Source organism: Python bivittatus, unplaced genomic scaffold (genome assembly GCF_059951505.1).
Source record: "Python bivittatus isolate LINGU-HERP-01145 unplaced genomic scaffold, Pbiv_v1 ctg000690_np1212, whole genome shotgun sequence".
Taxonomy (NCBI): Eukaryota; Metazoa; Chordata; class Lepidosauria; order Squamata; family Pythonidae; genus Python; species Python bivittatus.
In genome coordinates, this window is record NW_028277096.1 from 15,538,900 (window position 1) to 15,559,902 (window position 21,003).

Below are 21,003 nucleotides of genomic sequence, written 5' to 3' on the forward strand. Positions count from 1 at the left end.
CCAGAGGGAAGAACATGAATCTTCAGCGAACACTTCGCCGGGAGAGAGTGCCGCCAAAGAATGGACTGTTGAACCTATAAAGGACTTGAAGTAGTTGTTTAAGAGGCATTCTTCACGGGAGCAGGTTTTTTAGCAGAAATACGTGTCCAGTGGGAGGAGCCAAGGAAGAGGGAATATCAGCCAATACTCAAAAGGGTAAGTAATCCTGTTGAAACAAACGTATGAGTAGTAATCATATGCCAGTATTGAGTTCCTCCCTTCGGCTTACGCTAATCAGCAACTACGTCCAGCAGAGTGCTGGAAAGTAGTCATTTTAGTGAAAATACATAGCAAGGAGAAATTAGAGAGGTAGTCTTACAGAACAGACAGGCCCTAGATGTATTATTAGCATCGCAGGGAGCTGTATGTGGTGTGATGCTGTGCGGTGTACGTTTCTGATGATCAGACACAAACAGAACCACACGTCACATGACACAAAGATCAACAGAGAACCCCACCAGAGATGAAAATCAATTTGATTTATGGCAATGGTTAACCTTATGGTTACCAAACTTCTCTTGGCTGAGGGCATTATTTGGACTCATTTTGGGCATTCTAGGAATTGCATTAATATGTTATCTGCATTGCACAGCTCCATGGTGTGGAATGGGATGTGCCCATTTTAAGAAACACTCTCAAAATGTTTTGCTGCTCCATCACAATCTTATTTTGCAGGACACCAACTATTTCCTGGAACTTCAAGACGGAAAACCATAATGTGGCCATTGACAATGCCACCTAGTCTGAAGGGGGGGGGGGTTGATGAACAAGAAGGAGGCACCCCACAAATTGCTAACCGTCCTAAGGATGCTTATAGAAACAATAAAATGATAGAAATTAGAAGCTTGAGGGCAAAAGAAAAGCAGTGCAAAAGCTAAGCCTGCTGAAGGTAACCCCAAATGTATCACAGGACAAGGCAAACAGCTAGTAGACAGGAAACAAGAAACGGGAAGCTGTGGTTAGAACTGAAGCTGGTAGACAGCAGCTCCTGTTGCAATATGGTAAATATAGATTAGTAGAAGTGTCAGAAGTGGTTGGGTAATCTTCAATATTTTAAATATGTCCTGTGCAGAAAATATTTTATATATCAAATAAATAAATAGAAGGCATTTGAGCCATTCTCTGCCCCTCATCCCATTTGCTTTATTTTTAACGATGTTAGAGTTTCTCTTCTTCTGTTTTTCCATTACTACTGCTTCCAAAGGAGATCATGCTACTGATTTTTGATAACTAGTCAGAGAAAGTTCTGAGGGCTGCCGAAAGTTGCACGTGGCCATGTGGGATAGGATCCGGGAAAGCAGAATTTCCTTGATCAGAAGCAAAGCTTCCCATGTTGTTTTGGAAATGGAATGGCATCAATGGATCGATACTAACACACACACACACACACACCTTTCCCTTGGGAATATTTGCTCCTGAGCTGTTTTTAGGACAACAGTTAATGATACCAGAAAAGGTAACCTTTAACTCTTTCTGTTCCGACTTGTATCAGGATGAAGAATAAATTCTGCTGCTGATGTTGTGAGCCGCCCAGAGTCACTTAGATGAGATGGGCAGTCAAATAATAATAATTTCTAATCAAATGCAGACAGAAAATAAGGTGATCAACCAGCTTCCAAGATACAACAGTCTTTAGAGTATGTTCCAATAGAAGAGAATATCTGTAGCTCAGGGTTGAACTATGGAGTCCTTGGTGCTCTCTGAGCTTGGTGGTTTTCTTGCAGACATCTCATGACCCAACTAGGTAACATCATCAGTGTGAATGAATGTGGGGTTTGCTCCCTGTTTCTATACTGTATCTTGCCCTGCCAGTGTTGGTGGGGGTGTGGTTTTCTCCTTGGTAGTTCCTTGATTAGGGTATTGTTTTCTGCTTGATATTGTTTGCCTGGTATTAATCCCTAATCCGGGTATAAGCTGCTGGAGAGGATGTATTCTGGTCTTTTTATTGTATTGAATAGAAACTTAGAAATAAACCACATTTACACACCATTCAAAAGAGACGATAAAAAAGCTAAGAAGGAAAGACATAAATCTATGTAAAAAAACTGCATGAAATAAGGGACTAAGACAATTGCTAGCTACCACTGAAAAATGGTCTGAGTCTATACTTGAGAAATGAAATCTCAATCTCGGGTAGTCCTCAACTTACGACCATTTGCTTAATGACTGTTTGAAGCTATGACAGTGCTGAAAAAAGTGACATACAACCAGTCCTTGCACTTATAACTGTCACAGCGTCCCCGCTTTCATGTGATCAAAGTTTGGGTGCTTAGCAACTGGCATGTATTTACAACAGTTGCAGTGTCCTGGGATCATGTGGTCGCCGTTTGTGACCTTCCCAGAGGGCTTCCAACAAGCAAAATCAATGGGGGAAGCCAGATTTGCTTAACCACCGCGTGATTTGCTTAATAACCATGGCAAAAGGTTGTAAAATCAAGCATGACTCATTTAACAACCGCATTGCTTAATAATGAAAGTTCTGGTCCCAATTGTGGCTGTAAGTCAAGGACTACCTCTATTTATGTGGGGGTGGGACCCATTCAACCTCAGCCAACGCTGACTTCTGATTAAACATGCGGTTCATGCATTTGTTTCCAAAGCATTGGCTACTAAACTAAGTAGGCCAAATTAAGTCCACCACCAGCACCTTCCAAAATGAACTGCATAGCTCTTTAAGTTCATTTACAAAGGTCTTCCTTTTGTCATGTCCTGGGGACGAGGCAGGAATAGGCATTTTTTGGAGGATTATGTTGGAATCCTGAAACTAATCCTTTTTGATGAAGCTGGCTTGATGGCCTGTGGAACTTCACGCCACAGTTAAAATAGGGAACTGTCCATCAAACAAGGACGGGTCGCTGGATCCAAGGTAGCCAAGCAAGTCAAGAGACATCTTTGACACAAAATATTTTTTTTTAATTATGAATTTTGCAAAGACACGTTTAAGCAACAAAATATACATTTTTTACCCTTCTGTAGAATTTTTTTTATACAATGACAAATACAATATGCTACCATAGCAATAAATTAAATATACATTATATACAACATACATCAGCAACCTGCTACGAAGCATTGCTTCTGAACACAAGGAAAAATACTTCATTTTATCAGAGTTTAATTTTTTTAAAAATCCCATTCTTCACAATATGTCATTAAACTTTAGGAACACAATAATGGGTTGTTTTTTTTTCCTGCTCTGTCAAAACGAAGGAGTAAGATATATTCTGGTACTCTTCAAAAATTAGCATTTTTCTTAATTTGTTGCAGTACCATGCTACATTTGTGAAAGCCAGAGAAAACTTTAATAAAAAGTATCAATGCATGCTTCGTGTTTTTCTTTCGGTTCAACAAAAATAACATTCTGTTCTTGTCTAAGAAATGTTAAGGAGCCTGTTATCCTGTTATGAAGAGTGCAATGGCTGGAGTTCTTTCTTTTTCCTTTTCTTTCTTCTTTTTGTAAAGTATTTTTTCCCTCGTACGCTAAACAACTCAATGCAGAATCAACCAATAAAAACAATCAGTGCAAAGTTTTCCATATGCCCATAAAGAGGTGGATTGTTTTCATACAACACATCACTGACTCCCAGCATTTGTTGAGAGACGTACTGGTGAAAAAAAATTATATATATATATATATATATATATATATATATATATATATATATATATAATTTCAGCAGTACTTATAGGGATTATATAAGGATGAGTTGATATATATGAGACAAATGATCAAAAGATGGAACCGTCAACTCATCCTTTGTTAGTGCAGTTCAACAGAACAGTCTTTTTCAACCTTGGCAACTTTAAGATATATGGATTTCAACTCTCAATATTCCCCAGCGGGGGAATTCTGGGGAATTCTTTAAGTCCACACATCTTAAAGTTGCCAAGGTTGAAAAACACTGCAGTAGAACCTCCAGACTCAGAAGCAGTGTATCTTTGAAAACCAGTTGCTGGGAAGGACTAGGAGAAGGGCGAAGACTTCTAGTATCCCACCACATTGACCATTTCTTTATGATGCAAGATACTGGTACTTGTTTAAGAGCAAAGTGGCATTCAAGGAAAGCCGCCCTAGGAAAACTAGCATGGAGTTGAAGTCCAAAATGGGCAGAAATCACTCCCTTGAGGGGAAATCTAGTGAGAGCTCAAATCTGACCCCCTCAGCAATTTTTTTAAAAAATTATTTAATTTATTTTAGAAATGTATAAGGCTGCCCAACTCTACAACACTAGACAGCACAATGTTGTCATTTTCTTATTTTTTACCCCCTTTTCTCTCCCTCCCTGTTCCATGCCAAACTCAGGTGACCTCTTAGGTTAAGGACTATGACTTTTGCCAGCATTTTGAACTCTGTTTAACGTGGGCTTCAGATGCTACACTCTCACACTGGCTGCCTACCCTCATCCTGGTGAAACCAAATTCTCTGCACGGGGGGCCTTGCAGCCCGCTGTTGGACTCTTACAGCCCGAAGAATTCCCTAAAATTGAATAACATTTTAAATTCCCTAAAATTTAAAGCCACATACATTGGGAAGGGAGAAGGAGGGAAACCAATTTACATGACTATTCCTTTTTTATTATTATTATTATTTTGCTTTTTTAAAAAATTAACTAAATAAAAATAGATATGCTCAGTTTCCAGGAGGTTTAGAACCCCTTGTTATTTCATGTCTCTCTTTCAAAAAATCCACCCCAAAATTTCACCAAAATGGAGGTGAAAACTCCAGACATGTCCCCTTCTTTTGGTTGGCAGCCAAGGAGAAACGAAAAAAGGAAGTTTTCAAAAAGAAAAATCCGCAGCGCTTGGCTGCAAAAACTTTGCTTGACTCACTGTCACTTATATACCTGAAGTTGGGCAGCATTATCTATTGATTAAAGATCTTGTTTTGTACCTTGCAGTTGTCAAACTTTCAACAAATAAATATTATTATTATTATTATTATTATTATTATTATTATTATTATTATTATTGGTTTGGCTTTCAGATTTGGAGGCAGTGCTGAGTCACAAGACCTCTGAACTGATGCAAAGCCAGATCAAGCTATTTTTCCAAATTCTCAAAGTGGGGCCTGACCTGAACCTTATGGACAACGTGCAACATAAAATGACCCCCCCCCAAAAAAAACGTTGTAAAAACAATTCAGCCAGCAAGCATGAAGGCACATTTTGATTCAGTACCACAGGGAGACAAAATTTTACAGGTTCAGCTTATAAACTGTAATGAAGATGATCTGTGTAAGAAGCCAACAGGAAAAAATTCTAGCAGTGCTACTCCCAGGGAGGAAGAAGAGGGAAGCAGAGTTTTGCTGGCACCATGCAAGCTCTGTGGTAGGTGTGTCAAGATGTTGCACACATGCACAAAAGGGGTGAAGCCTGCGTGCAACAACGTAGCTCTGCTTTCATCAGTCTGTAAGGGCAGCATCAGAGGCAGCCCAAATCACAGAAGTGAGGCGTAGAGCCTGAGAGTTTCTTTTCCTCTCCCATATCCAAAACTAATTTGCCATTGGATAGAAGAAAATTATTAATCCCACTGATGTTGACCTGCAGTCATTCTTTAGATCTGGATTTTTTTTTCAACTCTTTCCTCTAACACCTCAGTTATATCCACTTTTCAGATGGAAATCTGCCTCTGGCCGAGCCAGGTGGCAGCCTATAGAAAGTACGGCAAATGACCTTGATGGAAATATGCAGAACTAGGGAAAAGGGCCTGAAACATTTTTTAAGTCTGGAGCAACAAGATAACATTCGGAAGGGTCCAGGCAGACACCACCCTAATTCGCTGGAGTATAAGAAGGGGGAGAAGGTCCAGCACAGTCAGGCTTGTAAGGTCCTGATATTATAATATCTCAATAAAAGTAGTTTTGGCCTTCTTGTAGGATTGATTTCCTGCTCTGGACTACCTAGTGGGGCTGAGACAACTCCTAGTTAATGGTGGCTGATCTTGGAAAACTAAACAGGGTTGTTCTGTGTCAATGCATGGAGGAGAGACCACCAGAATATCCCAGGACATGTAGGCTGGACTGGGAAGCTGGAAAAAGCATCACTGGAGAAGGCAATGGCCCCTCTGCCACACCAAGTTGGCCACTTCTGATAGGTGGGGGGGAAAGACATGAAAAGAGGGGACGTGATTGGATCTGTGGCTTACAGAAATTATATAGTCACAAACACATGTTGGTCTTTCTGTAACAACCAATCTAGTAGGAAGAAGCAGAACGTAGACCAGTGTTTCTCAACCTTGGCAACTTGAAGATGTGTGGACCAACTCCCAGAATGGTGGCTGGGGAATTCTGGGAGTTGGAGTCCATACATCTTCAAGTTGCCAAGCTTGAGAAACACTGACGTAGCCTGATGAATTTTATGAAACTCTCCAGAGGTTGAGAGCCATAACCTAACGTGGCTTTCAAGGTGAGCAGAATCTATTTGTGGACGTCACTGCCACAACATGCTTTGTTAATTCAGAGGGCTCTTAAAGCCTAGTTAGCTAAATCTACGGAACGTACTACCACAAGGTGACCCAAGGCTGCTAACTTAAGATACATTCATGCAGGCAACAAGGTCTATCACTGACCATTAATCAAATACAGCATCCATGTACAAAGGCAGTGAGGTTGTCCCCATGCCCTGTATGCAGTCTTCCTAGAGGTACCTGGATGGCTCCAGGGGGAATAAAGATCTGCTTAGACCTCTGGTCTGATCTCACAGCACTCTTTTTACGCTCAAGGGAAGGGGGCCACATTCACCAAAGCCGTTTTCAAGTAACGCTGTGCCAAACGGTGTCCTTCGGATTCATTTTCATCGCCTGAGAAAGTGGCTTCTGTTTTTCCTCTTCATTCTCAGGGAGCTTTAGAATGTCTTGGAGAAGGATGATGTTCAACTTATTTTCTCATCACAAAGGGTGGAGGCTTCAAGATTCGTTGATTTTATTTTACGATTTTTTAAGCACACATCCCTGAACTATCTCTTTGACTGCTCCTGCTCCCTGATCTGAAAGAAATCCAGACAGCAACTCCTTCCTTTTTCCCCTCTGGATTTAATTAGCCAGGGAGACTACAAGCCAGCGAGAACTATACAGAGAAAGACCAAACGCTCACACGCACTGTTACGGCTACCTGTAAGTAAGGTATGCCCATGTCCATTGTACGCCACCCTTGTGATGTCCATCAACACTTTCTTCTCCTTTAAAAGCAAAAACCCAATGCCATTTTTTTCCATCACATGGAAGTAGAACGCTCAAAGGCAGAAGAACATTTTAGCACAGCACCATCTTCGTGTGGAAAATCTTACATCAGTGTTAGCGTAAGAAAAAGAAAAGGTCACTTGAATCCAGGGTTTGGGGCCTCAATTAGATAAGAAACTAGCCCACAAAACAACTAAAAATTATTATTATTATTATCATCATCATCATCATCATCGTTATTTCTCAAGTCAAAAGGTTCGCCCAAAAAAGCAGCACTCGTGATCTCAAGTCAAAACAGCTACAAACAACATTAGCAATCTGTTGATCTACCAAGTGAAAAAATACAGAAGCCAGTTCAGATCTACTGTACGTGGTACAAAACTTGGTTCTTCCATGGGGCATCCTTCCATTCCAGAGGGATAAAGCATGGATGACTGCCATGGAACGAGGTGGAAGAGGTCCATTCTTTTGTGGTGTTATGGAAAGATCTGTTTGGATGAAGGACAATCCTTATGTGGCTATGGAGTTTGGGGTAGTAGAGGAATGCTGTTGTCCGAAACAAAAATGTCCCCTGTTTAAAATGAAACAAGCACAACAAAAATGTCCTGCAAAAGGGGGGAGATGGGAAAAAAAATTAGGCTTTTGGAGGTCATGACTTCATTAAAAATAGCCTTCTTCACTGATGTTATTTTCAATCACACATTTAAAGAGAGATTTTGAGAGCCAGGACCTAATGGGGCTTTCAAAGTGGGTAGGATCCATGAATTGAACTCATGGCCACAACGTGTTCGGAGGACTTTTGTTTTGGAGGGCTTTGAAAGCCTGGTTAGTTAAAGATGCAGAACTCACTCTTACAAGATGACTATCATTTCACAGGGCTGTGATCAAGTCACAAATAAATCTAAGAGAGGTCTCCTTCTGAGGCTTCTGAATAAAGACAAGAGTTTGGAAGAAAAACCATGTTTCCCTTCTTTTTGTACAGGCTTGCTGGGGTCACCAGGAGAGCACCTGAAAAAGCTTTCTCCCACCATTTAAATCAGGGTTCCTCCACCTCAGCAACTTTAAGATGGGTGGACTTCAACACCCAGAATTCCCCAGCCAGCAAGGAATTCTGGGAGTTGAAGTCCACCCATCTTAAAGTTGCTGAGGTTGAGGAACCCTGATTTAAATGGTAGTAATTGGCATTTTTTATGATCCATCTATTTGGAGAAAGGGAGCTACTGGCTTCCTCCCAAAATCAAGGCTGCACACCCCAGGACCTGAAGAAGATCTGCCACCTGCCAAGCCATTGCATACACCCCCATGACCACCCCCCCACCAGGATCAGGCTGCTAATATTTTAGGCAGCAAAATGGCAACTTAAAAAAAGAGATCCTCACAGCACTGAAACTTGCCAGTTTGCTGCTCAATGAAGCTATGAAATAGCTGCGCAATGCCAGGATGAAATGCGTTCTGTGTTTTTTTTAAAAAATAAATCATCTCAGCTAGCCACGCTGGAAAACAATGGGTCAAGTATTCAATCCCTCCCACTTCAGGGACATCCTTGTCAGCAGTGCTCACAGAGAGGGGGTCAAAAAAGGCAAGATGGCAGCCACAATTGTGTGATTAAAGCCCTTTCCATTCTGTACATGTGAGCGTGGTTTGCAGTCATAACCGCCATCTTGCCTTTTTTCACTGCCCCCCCATGAACATCACTGACCACTGTACTGCTGGCAGCCCTCAGAGGCCCACCATAACCATAATAAAAAAAGTGTGCCCCCTTGAACAAAATATCCTCCCTATCATTTTTGTCAATACTTGGCATTGACATGGTTAAAAACCCAGGGCCAAATATACTTACCTTTTATAGATCTTTAGGGGTTATTCTTCAGCTAATGTGTCTGCAAACAAAGGAAACACGTTCTGTCAAACATATAAGCATCTTTACAACCCCTTCTGACCCTCTACATGAGCCAGACTCCAGCTCCTATAATCCCCTGCCTTTTCTGACATACATGCAGGCACAACAATAACAATAAATCCTTTCTTATTGCTTTGTTTCTGTCTAAGTTCTTTTCTAAAGTTCTTTTAGAACAACTCACCACCAGTGCTAGAATAGCACAGGGGCTATAGGTCTTGCATTATACATGGTTCAAAACCTGGCAGAATTTTTTTTTTTTACTACTCTTTTTCTTTCCTTGAGTTTCCTACTTTTCCCTGTGCTTAAAAAACAAAACAAGTGGGCCTCCAGTGATGATCTGTTTTACTGTCTCACCTGAGATAGCTCCTGAGATCCAAAGTCAAAAAGATGCTTTGGAGGGGACAGGTGCACCCTGAGACCTGTTGGGGGTCTCCTTAAAGAAGCCATGCCTTTTCCTGGGTTTGGACAGTAGCCACATGGTCCCAGGAGAAACTTGTCTGAGTTAAGGAGACATTAAATCAGCACCTCCTTAACTTAAATGCAGATTTTCCAGGTACCATGCAGCTACCGTGTCAGCCCAGGAAAAGGTCCAACTTCTTTAAGAAAAAAGCCAACAGATGCAATGAGCACCCCATTGTCCCCTCTGCCACATCTTTCCCACTTTGGATCTGAAGAACTGTATCTCACTAAACACAACCATGGAACAACAATAGGCCTCAGAGACAGATGTTAAGCATTCAAAAGTCAAAATGCTAGGTCAGGAAATAGGGAGCTTCTGCTGGGGGCGTGGGCTGCCCCTCAAAAGGCCATGTCTTGAGTCTGACCCATCGCCCTTTGCTTGCAAGTGGGAAATGTGACAGAATAAATCACGGCTCTGATTTAACGGAAGGCAGTTACATGCATCTGTACTTACCGGACCAGAGGTCGAATGGCTAAGTTTATCAAAGCGAAATTTTAGATTTGATCTCGGAGAATTTCTGCTTTTTATATCTGTTGGAACAATTAAAAAAAAAAAAAGCAGTTTGCTTCCAATTATTGATTTGGAAGGCTCAGAATCAATATAGATTAAAACAAAGAATGAGCCCCACCAATGTTTACGAATTCACACGTTCATCACAATACCAACGTTTATACATCTGCAATGTCATGAATTCTCTTGGGATTTGCTCACACACACACCCCACATAGACACCCTAGCTCACCATGCTAGTGAGCAACAAAGTATCTTTCTCTGGGCTATTAATCGTGAAATGGTTTTAGTATGTGCATTATCTTGTTTTTAATTTTTTTTTGCATTGCCCTTTTTAATTTTGCTAGTCTTCTTTACTGCTTGTCTGAATGGAAAGGTATCATTTAACTTAAATAAATACCAATGAATTTATTGATCAAATTTATAGAGTGGCCCATCTCATGCACGTGACACTGGGTAGCATACACAATGAAAACACAAAGCTAAACAATCAACATAATTCAAACACAACTAATTAAAACCAGTTAAGGAGTTTAAAAATGATAATAACAAAAAGACAGGGGAGAGTGCATTCTACACAATGCAACCATTTAATGGGCTCCACACTATTTGTATGATATTTCCTATCAAGGCCACAGGGAAAGGCAACTGATAAGCTATGTGGGGCAATGGGCTTTGCAGGTAGAGCTCAAATTAGCAACTGAAGCCCCTTTAACTTCTTAGGATTATTCTGATTTTAATCTTTGGCATTGCTCTAGTCTCCTGGGGTGTAATAAATTAAATGTAATAACTAGGGCATCTTCAGCTTCTTAGAATTTAAAGAACTGGTCCTGACTCAAGAAAGAATGGAGCAGATCTATCAGGTGTCAGCCAGTGGAGAAGGGGCAGGTAATGGTGGCAAATTGGTTGGTTGACTGATTTACTCAGACATATATGCTATTCGAGTCAGGAGACACGGCATAGCCTGAGGAATAGAGGTGTTTATGGCATATGCCAGTCTGTCTATCCCTCTCCTCTGTAATCCAGGGAGTCTGGTTTGTTGTTAATCTGGGAGGAAGATTCAGCTATCTCTCTGGATGGCTTTGATATATGGGGGGGAGAGACTACTTAGGCAGCAAAAGACAATTGGATGGTCCTGTCTTCTGAGGTGAACAGCAGTAAGTACATAAAGTTCTGCTCGTATTTGAACCGTACCTATCTCCATCTTGGAAGCTAAGCAGGGATGGGCCTGGTTAATATTTGGATGGAAGACCACCAGGAAAATCTCAGGACCATTGACTAGACTAGAAGATTCACATTCCAGAAGACAATGCCAAGCCACCCTACTTGAGTGTCATATTCACCAGCAGCACCAAACAAAGCCCACTGAGATGGGTTTGGCTTGACTTACCAGTGGGGCTCCTGCTCATGATAACAGGGGTTGAGGCTGATGCTAAATTTGGATTTTCGATGCTTTGGGAAGGACTGTAAACAAATACGTCTTGCTTATATGGTGATGCAGTTGAGGACTGGCTGCCCTGTGAATTAAAGAAAGTTTTATTCTTTCATTTTGCATACCACCCTTTCTCCTAAAGGAGTCCGTAGCAGTGTGCAGAATATGTTTTTCAAAAGGGGAAACAAAACCAATGAAAACAATACCTACACAGCATTTATCTCTACAGTAATCCCAACCCGCTTCCCTTGAGGTTAAAACCAATCTTGACATAACAGGTATCTGTTGAGTGGCTTTTTGGTCCCTTGGCATTTATTTTCATGTCATGTCTTGAACCTCTATCCAGAAGTGGATGGCAAGGATGGCAGGCAGACTTCCTCAGGGAGAATGTTCTGGAAGTGCGGCTAATGCCACCCCTGAAAAGGCCCTACTTGGGGTTGCTATACTTGGAATTACTAAACAAGCAGGGTTTCCACAACCGATGTCAGTGCATGGGCCCTATGCCATTAGGGCTTTGTAGATGAGCTTTAACGTCTTGCATTGGGCTCAGGAACTCAACCCATGAAACACTTTAAGGATTGCTCTAGGGCAGTGTTTCTCAAACTCGGCAGGTTTGAGAAACATTGCTCTAGTGGGATCATGATAGAGCAAGGAAGCATCTACACAGAAGGTCTAAGACCTGCAGTGGAAAAGAGGTGGGAATGTGGAAGGCTGAACCAGCTTCTTTACCCTAGATCCTTATAGGTCAGAGATTGGCAATTTCTTTATTGCCTGGGTCATGTTTTAAATTTGGGGAGCTTCCTATGATGTCAACAGAATGGGTGGGGCCAAAACTTTTGGCCTGTTTGGAGGCAGTTGGATGGGTCTGGTAATAGATACCTTAAGCCTTGCCCAACAGAAAAATTGGCTGAATGAATGGGGTAAGAGGACGTAGTCACCTAGACCATTTCCCTCCTTTAAACCCTCCCCCCAAAACCTCAGAATAACCCCCCGATTTTTTAACATCCCTGGTCCTGTAATATTATGAGTGATTGATCTGGGACGATGAAAGTGTTACTGGATCCACACTCCCATCTACCCCAACCGGCACAGTCAGTGGTCAGGAAGAAAGATTGATCTTTCCAAGAGAACTCTGATGGACAATTTGTATTCTACTATAGGAGGCAGAGAAACTGCCTTTCTCAAGTAGATTCTGTCCAATCCACATGCCTGAGGAGTATCCTCTCCTATCAGGAGGTGTGGTGAGAGGGGCACCATGGCTGGTGCTCTCTGCAGAAACTTTCTTCCTTGGGAATAACTTTGTAACTTCCAGAAGCTGTACAAACTTGACTGTTCTGGTTATAACCAAAGGCCTTTGGCTGCTGATTAATGTGGAGCCATCAGTGTGAGTGTTAATTTTGCATTGATTATTATTATAGTGACTTTAGTTTTAGTATTTGCTCAGGGAAGGAAGGAAGGAAGGAAGGAAGGAAGGAAGGAAGGAAGGAAGGAAGGAAGGAAGGAAGGAAGGAAGGAAGGAAGGAAGGAAGGAAGGAAGGAAGGAAGGAAGGAAGGAGATAATGTAAAAATGGGAAGGAGAAGGAGAAGGAGAAGGAGAAGGAGAAGGAGAAGGAGAAGGAGAGGAGAAGGAGAAGGAGAAGGAGAAGGAGAAGGAGAAGGAGAAGGAGAAGGAGAAGGAGAAGGAGAAGGAGAAGGAGAAGGAGAAGGAGAAGGAGAAGGAGAAGGAGAAGGAGAAGGAGAAGGAGAAGGAGAAGGAGACTTCTACAGAACTTTTGAAAGTTAGTGTTGCCATTTCACGGGTCACTGCCTTGTAAACTGCTGTGAAACATTTAGATTCAGGGGTATATAAGTATAATCAAATTAAAGAATGTCCCTTATAATAAAGTAAATATAATGACATCATTAAGGAGACAATGCTATACTGTACTTTAAACCAAAATAACGTATATCTGCTCATGCAATGTGATTCTTGAATAAAGTTTCCATTGTTTAGAAACAGCTCTGAGTAAATAAAAGACAGATGATCTTGGCAGAGATAGGCCAGATCCGTTACCAAAGCAACGAGGAGAAAAACATGGCTTAAGTCAAAAACCAACAGAAAGGATGCGTAAGCAGCCCAGATAGACACCTCCCTAATTCACATGTGTATAAGGAGGGGAGGGGGTACAGCACACTCAGACGTGCAAGATTCTGTTATTGTAGCCACTCTCAGTGAAGTAGCCTTAGCCTTCCTGTGGAGTTGATGTCCTGGCTTGATCTCCCTGGAGGGGCTGACAACGTCAGACAAACATAAGGGGAAACAGGAAGAGTTATCAGCCACTGCTGATGGAAGTGGAGGAGACAGATACTAATTTTTTTTTTAATGCATAATATGCTAAAAGAGTTCTGCTTGGTTCAGGAAATTTTGCCACCTCAGATCAGTCAAGAGCAGACAGCAGAAGCTGCTTTACCAGGCTTTCGTATTCTTCCATGTTTTCACTCTCTCCTGCAGTGCTGCTGAAACTGCTGGTACTTGAGGATGAACGGGAGATATTTGACCTTCCATTCTCTTTGAGTTTAATGAATGGCCTGGCAGAAAGGGAGAGAGAAACAGAAATTTAAAACTCAAGATGCTTAGGAAATGCTCCATCTCCGCCATTCTCCAATTTCGAGATTAAAAATTCCTAGTCCTTAAAGCATAAAGTTAGTCCTCATTTAGCGACCACAACTGGGACCAGTAACTTGGTCATTAAGCGATGCGGTCACTAAGTGAAACTGTGACTGTGTGTGGGAGAGCAAGGCTATCAGGAGGGAGAGGCAGCATTCCAGCAGGGGAAAGGAGGCAAAAGACAACACGGTCCACAAGGGGAGCATGAGAAGAGTAAGAGATTCAGGATAGCTCCTCCCTAGAATCTCCCAGGGTATATCCACTAGTTGCTGTAGTATAGATTTAGTTTGGCAAGATTCTGTCTATGAGGTGTAACCAAATAAAGGAACTGTATTCGACTGGACTGTTTCATTGTTCTCAGGTTGGGCCTGACACTGTGCTTACAGTCTTACTTCAGCTTTCCTGTGCTTTACAGACCTGTGAAGGTTGTCAATGTGAGGATTGGTCGCAAAGTTACTTTTTCATCACCGTTATAACTGTGAATGGTCACTAAACAAAGACTACCTGTATACCATTTCATCAGCAATATGCTATCCATCCATCCATCCGTGAGTGTTTGTGTGTGGATAAAATATGTTTGCACATTTGTTGTTTTTAGCCAGTGATCACACACATAAGTACACACTGACTTGAACATGGCACACCTAGGGAACCCTAATGGGGTTGTGAGTTTTTCTCCAGATTACTTTTTCTTTTTACTGTCTGCTTTGATCAATGGACATGACCTCCTAGGAAGAAGGTGGGCACCCTTCACTAGTTCTTTTCAAGCAGAGCCTATCAGTGCTGCTTTAATTTGAACTCCTAAGAAGAAGGGTGGACATCATTGCTTCAATCTTCAAGTCGTGAAACTTTTCTTAAATGTCTTATATGTGTTTCATGCCTTTAGTATATTCTTATATATTGGTTTGTTTGCTTTCTAAACAAATTCATATGGCCACCTATCTAACCAATGGAACTCTGGGTGATGAGCAAAAGATGAAAACCTAATAGAGAATCAATTGAGAAAAAAACAAGTTAAGGGCCTGGAAAAAAAAATCTTACCAAGATGGCAAACACACACATGCTAGGGCTCCCCGACATCCCAGCCTCAATGCCTGGAAGAAGACCCAGGTCTTCGTAGTCTTCTAGAAGGCTAAGAAGGTCAGGACCATCTGAATCTTTGCTCATGCAAAGGTAGAAACAGGAGAAGTGCCACCCCCATCCCCACCCTGCAAAGAAAAGCAGCTTAATCCCACAGCTAAATCTACCAGTTCCACGCTCCATCCCCAGTCTGTCCCTGGTCACATTACTCCAATATATCCAGCTTGGAAAAGAAAGGAGAATTCACAGAAAAGACACAGACTGGAAGTTGGCATTGCTCATATAATTTGTCCCTTTGTTCCTCCAACCCTGGGGCCAGTAGATGACTCCAACAGGCACATAATATACCCTGAGAATCAGAAGAGTCTCCTCCACTATATCAACTGTGGCTCTCTGAGGTTCCATTAATTCCTGAAAACTTTAGTGGTGGAGGCTTCCACATGTGAAATGGTGGATCCACAACCTTTAGTGGAAGTCACTAACCTGAATCCCAGAAGACTATGACTCCATTTGAATGCCGTCAATGAATGAGTTTAAAATTGCACTTTGCTTTTACCTCTCTTTGTTGGGACATATTTCTGGAGAGCTTGGGTTCGAGGATGCCTCTGACTTCATCTCAAGGGAGGAATGCCCTCCATCAGGGGTCTTGGGTGTTCCTGAGCCACTGTCGCTACGGAGAAAATAAAGGGATCAATAGAAGAGAATATATGTAGGTCAGGGTTGAACTTATACACCATTCAAAAGAGACAATAAAAAAGCTAAGAGGGAAACAAAAAGAGAACACATCCTCTCCAGCAGCCAACACCCAGATAAGCAGGGATTAACCCCAGGCAAACAAGCAGGCAGAAAACAATACCCTAATCAAGGAACTACCAAGGAGAAAACCACACCCCCACCAACACTGGCAGGGCAAGCTGTTGTATATAAACAGGGAGCAAACCCCACACTCACTAGCACTGATGAGGTTACCTGGTCAGGTAATGAAATGTCTGCAAGCAAACAACCAATCAGAGAGCACCAAGCGTTCCACGAAATAAAGGAAATTAAGTAGAGTAGATACCATCATCATCATCATCATCATCGTCATCACCACAATTATCATCAGGTTTTGTATAAAACAACCCAGTAGGTAGATAAACTATAAGAGTGACTAGCCCCAGATCACCTACTGAACCTCTATGGATAGGTTTGGACTTGAATCTGGGTCCCCTGGTCCCTGCCCATCACCCTAGCCACTATTCTGCATTGATTATGTTTTTTGTCTCAAATTTGAGCTGCCAATATTCTGTTGTCCAAAACTGTGATATAAGAAGAGGGTGGTTGAGAGGCTCCTCGAAGGGAAAACTATAGGACTATCTTTCTTTCCCATATTGCAAATTGATATGACAAATCCAGGACTATAAAGATCATGGGTCTCTGGGTGCCATAGAAAGAGATTATAATCCAGAGGCTCAGGATATTTGTGTGGATGGAAGAGGAAGGCACACTTTTTCTTCTTCTGTGGCTTTTTGTTGCTCTCTCTGCCACCAAGTGCCACAGGAGACAAAGAAGTATGATGATATTTCTGGAGAATGTGGATATTTTTTTTCCTTTTAAAAACCTTGGGGCAGGGAGAGAAGTTAAAAAGTAAAATAGACCTGGTGATTGCAACTTTTTCCCCAATGGAAAATTGTACCTTGCCACCCAGTTTTGGCTGTGCTATTATAAGTTGGGAGTCTGCTAGAAAGGTTCTGGGGCCAAATTGTCTGGTGTTTGCCACAATCCAAAGGTGAACAGAACTGCTCAAAGCAAAGCCTTGGCTACGGACATATACAGTCGTTAGCTAACCAGTTGTGAGTTATGAATAAAAGAAGAACTGAGCTTGGTTAGATCAAAACCTGTCCAATCTGGCATCCTGTTTATTTATTCACTGGATTTCTATTTTACTTTCCATGGAATCCTTGGTGCTCTCTGACCTTGGTCGTTTGCTTCCAGATGTTTCACTAACTGATGTTGTTACCTAGTCAGGTCATGAAACGTCTCCAAGCAAACCACCAAGCTCAGAGAGCACTAAGGGCTCCACAATTCCACCTTGAGCTACAGATATTCTCTTCTACTGGATTTTACTTTCTACCAGCAGCTCAGCTTGGGGTGTATAGTATTCTACCCTTCAATTTTGCCCCCAACAACAATCCTGTGAAGAAGGATCTGGGAGATAATGACAGGCCTAAATTCCTGTTAAGTGGACTCCTGTAGCTGAGGATAGTCTGGGTATCTCTGGTTTAGCCAACAAATGGAACCCAAACCCAAAAGTCATTCCTGGAACTTCTAATTTGAGGCACAGTAATTCTGAAAACATAGTTTCCCTCAGCTGCTTATTCTTCTTATCTTAAATAAGGTAACAGAAATTACACCTCTTCTGAGGATGATTTTTCTCTGCCTTCTGTTGGACTGGAACTTTAACATCTCTAGAAGAACTGCAACATTTCTTAGAGTTGACATTGCTTTACACAGGAAAATATTGTATTCGTTTTAGGATTTTATAACTGTATAACTTTTTTAATGATTTTATGGTGTTTTATGGTGGGGGGGGTTGTCATATGTGACTGATCGCAATAAAGTTATAATACTCTCTGTGTGTGTTTGTGTGTGTCTGCATCTGTATGTCTGTGTGAATATATGTATTCACTGGGTAGTTTAGTAACTCAGTAGTTTAATATTTTGACATTTTATTTCACTAAATATTTTAATTTTGTGAATTCGTTTTCAGTATGTAACATTTAATATTTTTAGTAATCTAGTACTTCTTTTTATAATGCATTATAATTTGATCCATTTTATTCCCATCAATTATCTAGAAAATGTTAATGCATCTTAACCTGAGCTCGGTAATTCTTTTACAAAACTGTAAATGCTGGGTAGTGAGTATAACAAAGGCAATGAATTCATTATCTTAGATCTGATTCATTCCAGGTTAGAGTTTTTGGAATATCAAACCACAATTCTCAGAAGCAAAAGGTCTCAGTTGCACAAACAGATATAAAAAAGATATAAAACATATAAAAGAGCCGCCCAGAGTCACCCGTTGGGGGAGATAGGCAGCATACAAGTCTGAAAAAATAAATAAATAAACAGAATCTAGCTTAGCACCCACTTATTACCATGAAGAACCTAAGAAATATATGACAAGCTCTCCTGGATCAGGCCAAGATCCATCTTAGCTCATTATTTGGTTTCTATAGTGGCCCAACTGGATGCCTGTGGTCCCACAAGCAGCAGATACAGCCACACTATTTTTCCATTTTTGTTCCCCTCCAACTAGTATTTAGAGCTATGTTGTCCTCAACCCAAAAGTAACATTAATAGATAGACTTGTCCTCCATGAATTTATCCAATTCCTTTTAAAAGCTACCTAAGGAAATGGCCATCACCACATCCAAAACCCACATCTTAACCACTATATTACAACAGCTCATTAGAGTAGTCAGTGGATCAGGCCCAGGCCCATTCTAGTCCAATATATTGCTTTCTCCAGTGGCCAACCAGATACCTCTGGCATGTCCACAAGCAGGACCTGCCCCCAACCCAGAAGTAACACTGAATCTTCAAGACTAATAGCCCCGGACAGGCCTGTCCTCCATGAATTTATCCAATCCTCTTTGAACTGAATCCAAGTTAGTAGCCATCACCACATCTTGTGGCGATGAATTCCAGACCTTAATCAGGGGCTATGCAGAGAACGGCTTCCTTTTGTCTGTTCTAAATCTCCTTCTAATCAACTTCATTGGAAGACCCTTGTCCTAAGGCTTTGGAGAGAGGGAGAAATTTTCATCATGTCATGCACGATTCTATACAGCACAATCATGTCCCCCCAAGCTGCCATTTTTTAAGCTAAAGAGTTCCAAACATCCTAATACAAGACACCACATCCATAGACATGTGTTTATTGAATTACCATCGAGTCCGGGATTCTGCTTGGCTTTCAGATCCAGTGTGCAAACGGGGGAACAGCCCTGACCGCCTCTTTATAGGACTCCTTGATTGATTCTTGGCGGTTGCTGCTGCTAACGGAGGCTGAAGAAACAAAACAGGGATCCCAATTTCTGTGCAAACATGCTTAGCAGTCTTTCTCTCTTTTATGTGTTTCATTTGTGTTCTATATTTTCTTGCATGGAAGTCTCTCCTAATTTTATTCCTCACCACAAGAACCTTGTGAGGTAGGTTGGGCTGAGGGAGAATAAGAGTGACCTGTTCAAAGTTGCCATACCTGAATGGAGATCTGAACCTAGGTAACCCAGGTCCAAGTCCAACACCTCAACCACTACACTACACCGTATCTCTTTAAATTCTATATGTATATATCAGTGTTTCTCAACCTTGGCAGCTTTTAGATGTGTGGACTTCAACTCCCAGAATTCCCATGGCTGGCTGGGGAATTCTGGGAGTTGAAGTCCACGCACCTTAAAGCTGCCGAGGTTGAGAAACGCTGGTGTAGAGTGAGGACCAGGTCTGGACTTTGACTATCTCCCTCTCTTTCTAACAGAAAATGTTCCTTGTATGATACCTCAGGGTGGGGATCTGCTGTGATCCAATCCAGAGTTCTACCATCTCCATCTGCATAATGTTTTTTTATTCACCAAAGGCAAATTAAAATAAAAACGTCTGGCTGGGGAATTCTGGAAGTTGAAGTCCACACGTCTTAAAGTTCCTAAGGTTGAGAAACACTGGTATATATCCTTCCATTTATTTTGGCCTTCAGAGCCCTTTCTTCCTATAATTAAATGTTGAAATTCAGTCTGTAACCACTTTGAGGCAGGGATCATACTTCGTTTATGTGCACAGAAAGAGGAAGCATGTGTGGAGAATTTGTGGAACTGAACAATCAAGTTGTTTGCTTTCAGAAAAAGGAATAAAAAGACAGAGAGAAGTGGAGTTTGGGATGACACAGGCCAAAGCCAATCAATGCTAGGTACCACCATTTTCTTTACTCCAAATTCACAGAATCGACTTTCTCCGTCCTGAGTCCCTGAGAAGGCTAATGCAGATGGGATGTTTTCAGGGAGCAGGGATCCCTTCTTTTGGACTGAGCCCTTTGTTCAATTGTTATAAATTGCACGGCACTTACAGAGAAGGTAGTCTTGGTTATTTCAACACTGTTGTGCACAATCCCCCCACTCAAGCTCCCAGGGATTCCTCCAGGCTGGTGTTTCTTCTGGCTTCCAACCATGGTTTCCATGGAGTGACTGCGGACCCGGATCGCTCTCTGTCAGATGAAATAAGAGGAAGGTTAAGATCAGGATTGGAAACTGCTGTGTTATTTATATCCAAGCATAGCTGTGCAAAGCACATTCCTCTCTGAGTGAGGTCCTTGCGTAAATAGAAAGGCACCATCCGTGCCCAAGAAGGCAGTATCAGGGAAACGTTTTCAGTCTGGAGGAGGCTATGTTTGGATGGTTGGAACCAAAATAAGACCTCTCCACACTGTGACATTTCCTTGCAGATCCTACATATATTTATACATTGACTTGTATTTATAGATTGGTTGATTAGCTGAAAGCCAATCCATGTAGCTTCCTAATTGAACACTAAGTGTTGGTTCAAATTCCCACAAAGGTGATAGTAGGATCTTTGACCAATCTCCCTCTCTTTCCTTCCCTCTCTCCCCCCTCCCTCTTTCTCACCAACATCATACTTTTCTTATTGTTGTTACTGTTTTTGCTAATAATCATACTGATACTAAACTTGGCAGTCCTGTGCCAATACTCTAGAAGCAGAACATG

At 41.6% G+C, this 21,003-nt stretch overlaps 1 protein-coding gene across 3 annotated transcripts in view; it reads right to left on the minus strand.

Annotated features, from left to right (window-relative positions):
* Positions 1–3,703: 3,703 nt before the first annotated feature.
* RAP1GAP2 (RAP1 GTPase activating protein 2) overlaps positions 3,704–21,003 on the minus strand; it is a 198,624-nt gene continuing 181,324 nt past the window's right edge. For all 3 annotated transcript variants that reach the window (XM_088152163.1, XM_088152162.1, XM_088152164.1), the window contains 8 exons: positions 20,349–20,486; positions 19,179–19,297; positions 15,801–15,914; positions 13,968–14,085; positions 11,476–11,602; positions 10,029–10,105; positions 9,056–9,095; positions 3,704–7,820 (listed from right to left, as the gene is read on the minus strand). In XM_088152163.1, the coding sequence (XP_088008289.1) occupies positions 9,087–9,095; positions 10,029–10,105; positions 11,476–11,602; positions 13,968–14,085; positions 15,801–15,914; positions 19,179–19,297; positions 20,349–20,486 (702 nt within the window). In that variant the 3' untranslated portion in view covers positions 3,704–7,820; positions 9,056–9,086. The remainder of the gene's footprint in view (positions 7,821–9,055; positions 9,096–10,028; positions 10,106–11,475; positions 11,603–13,967; positions 14,086–15,800; positions 15,915–19,178; positions 19,298–20,348; positions 20,487–21,003) is intronic.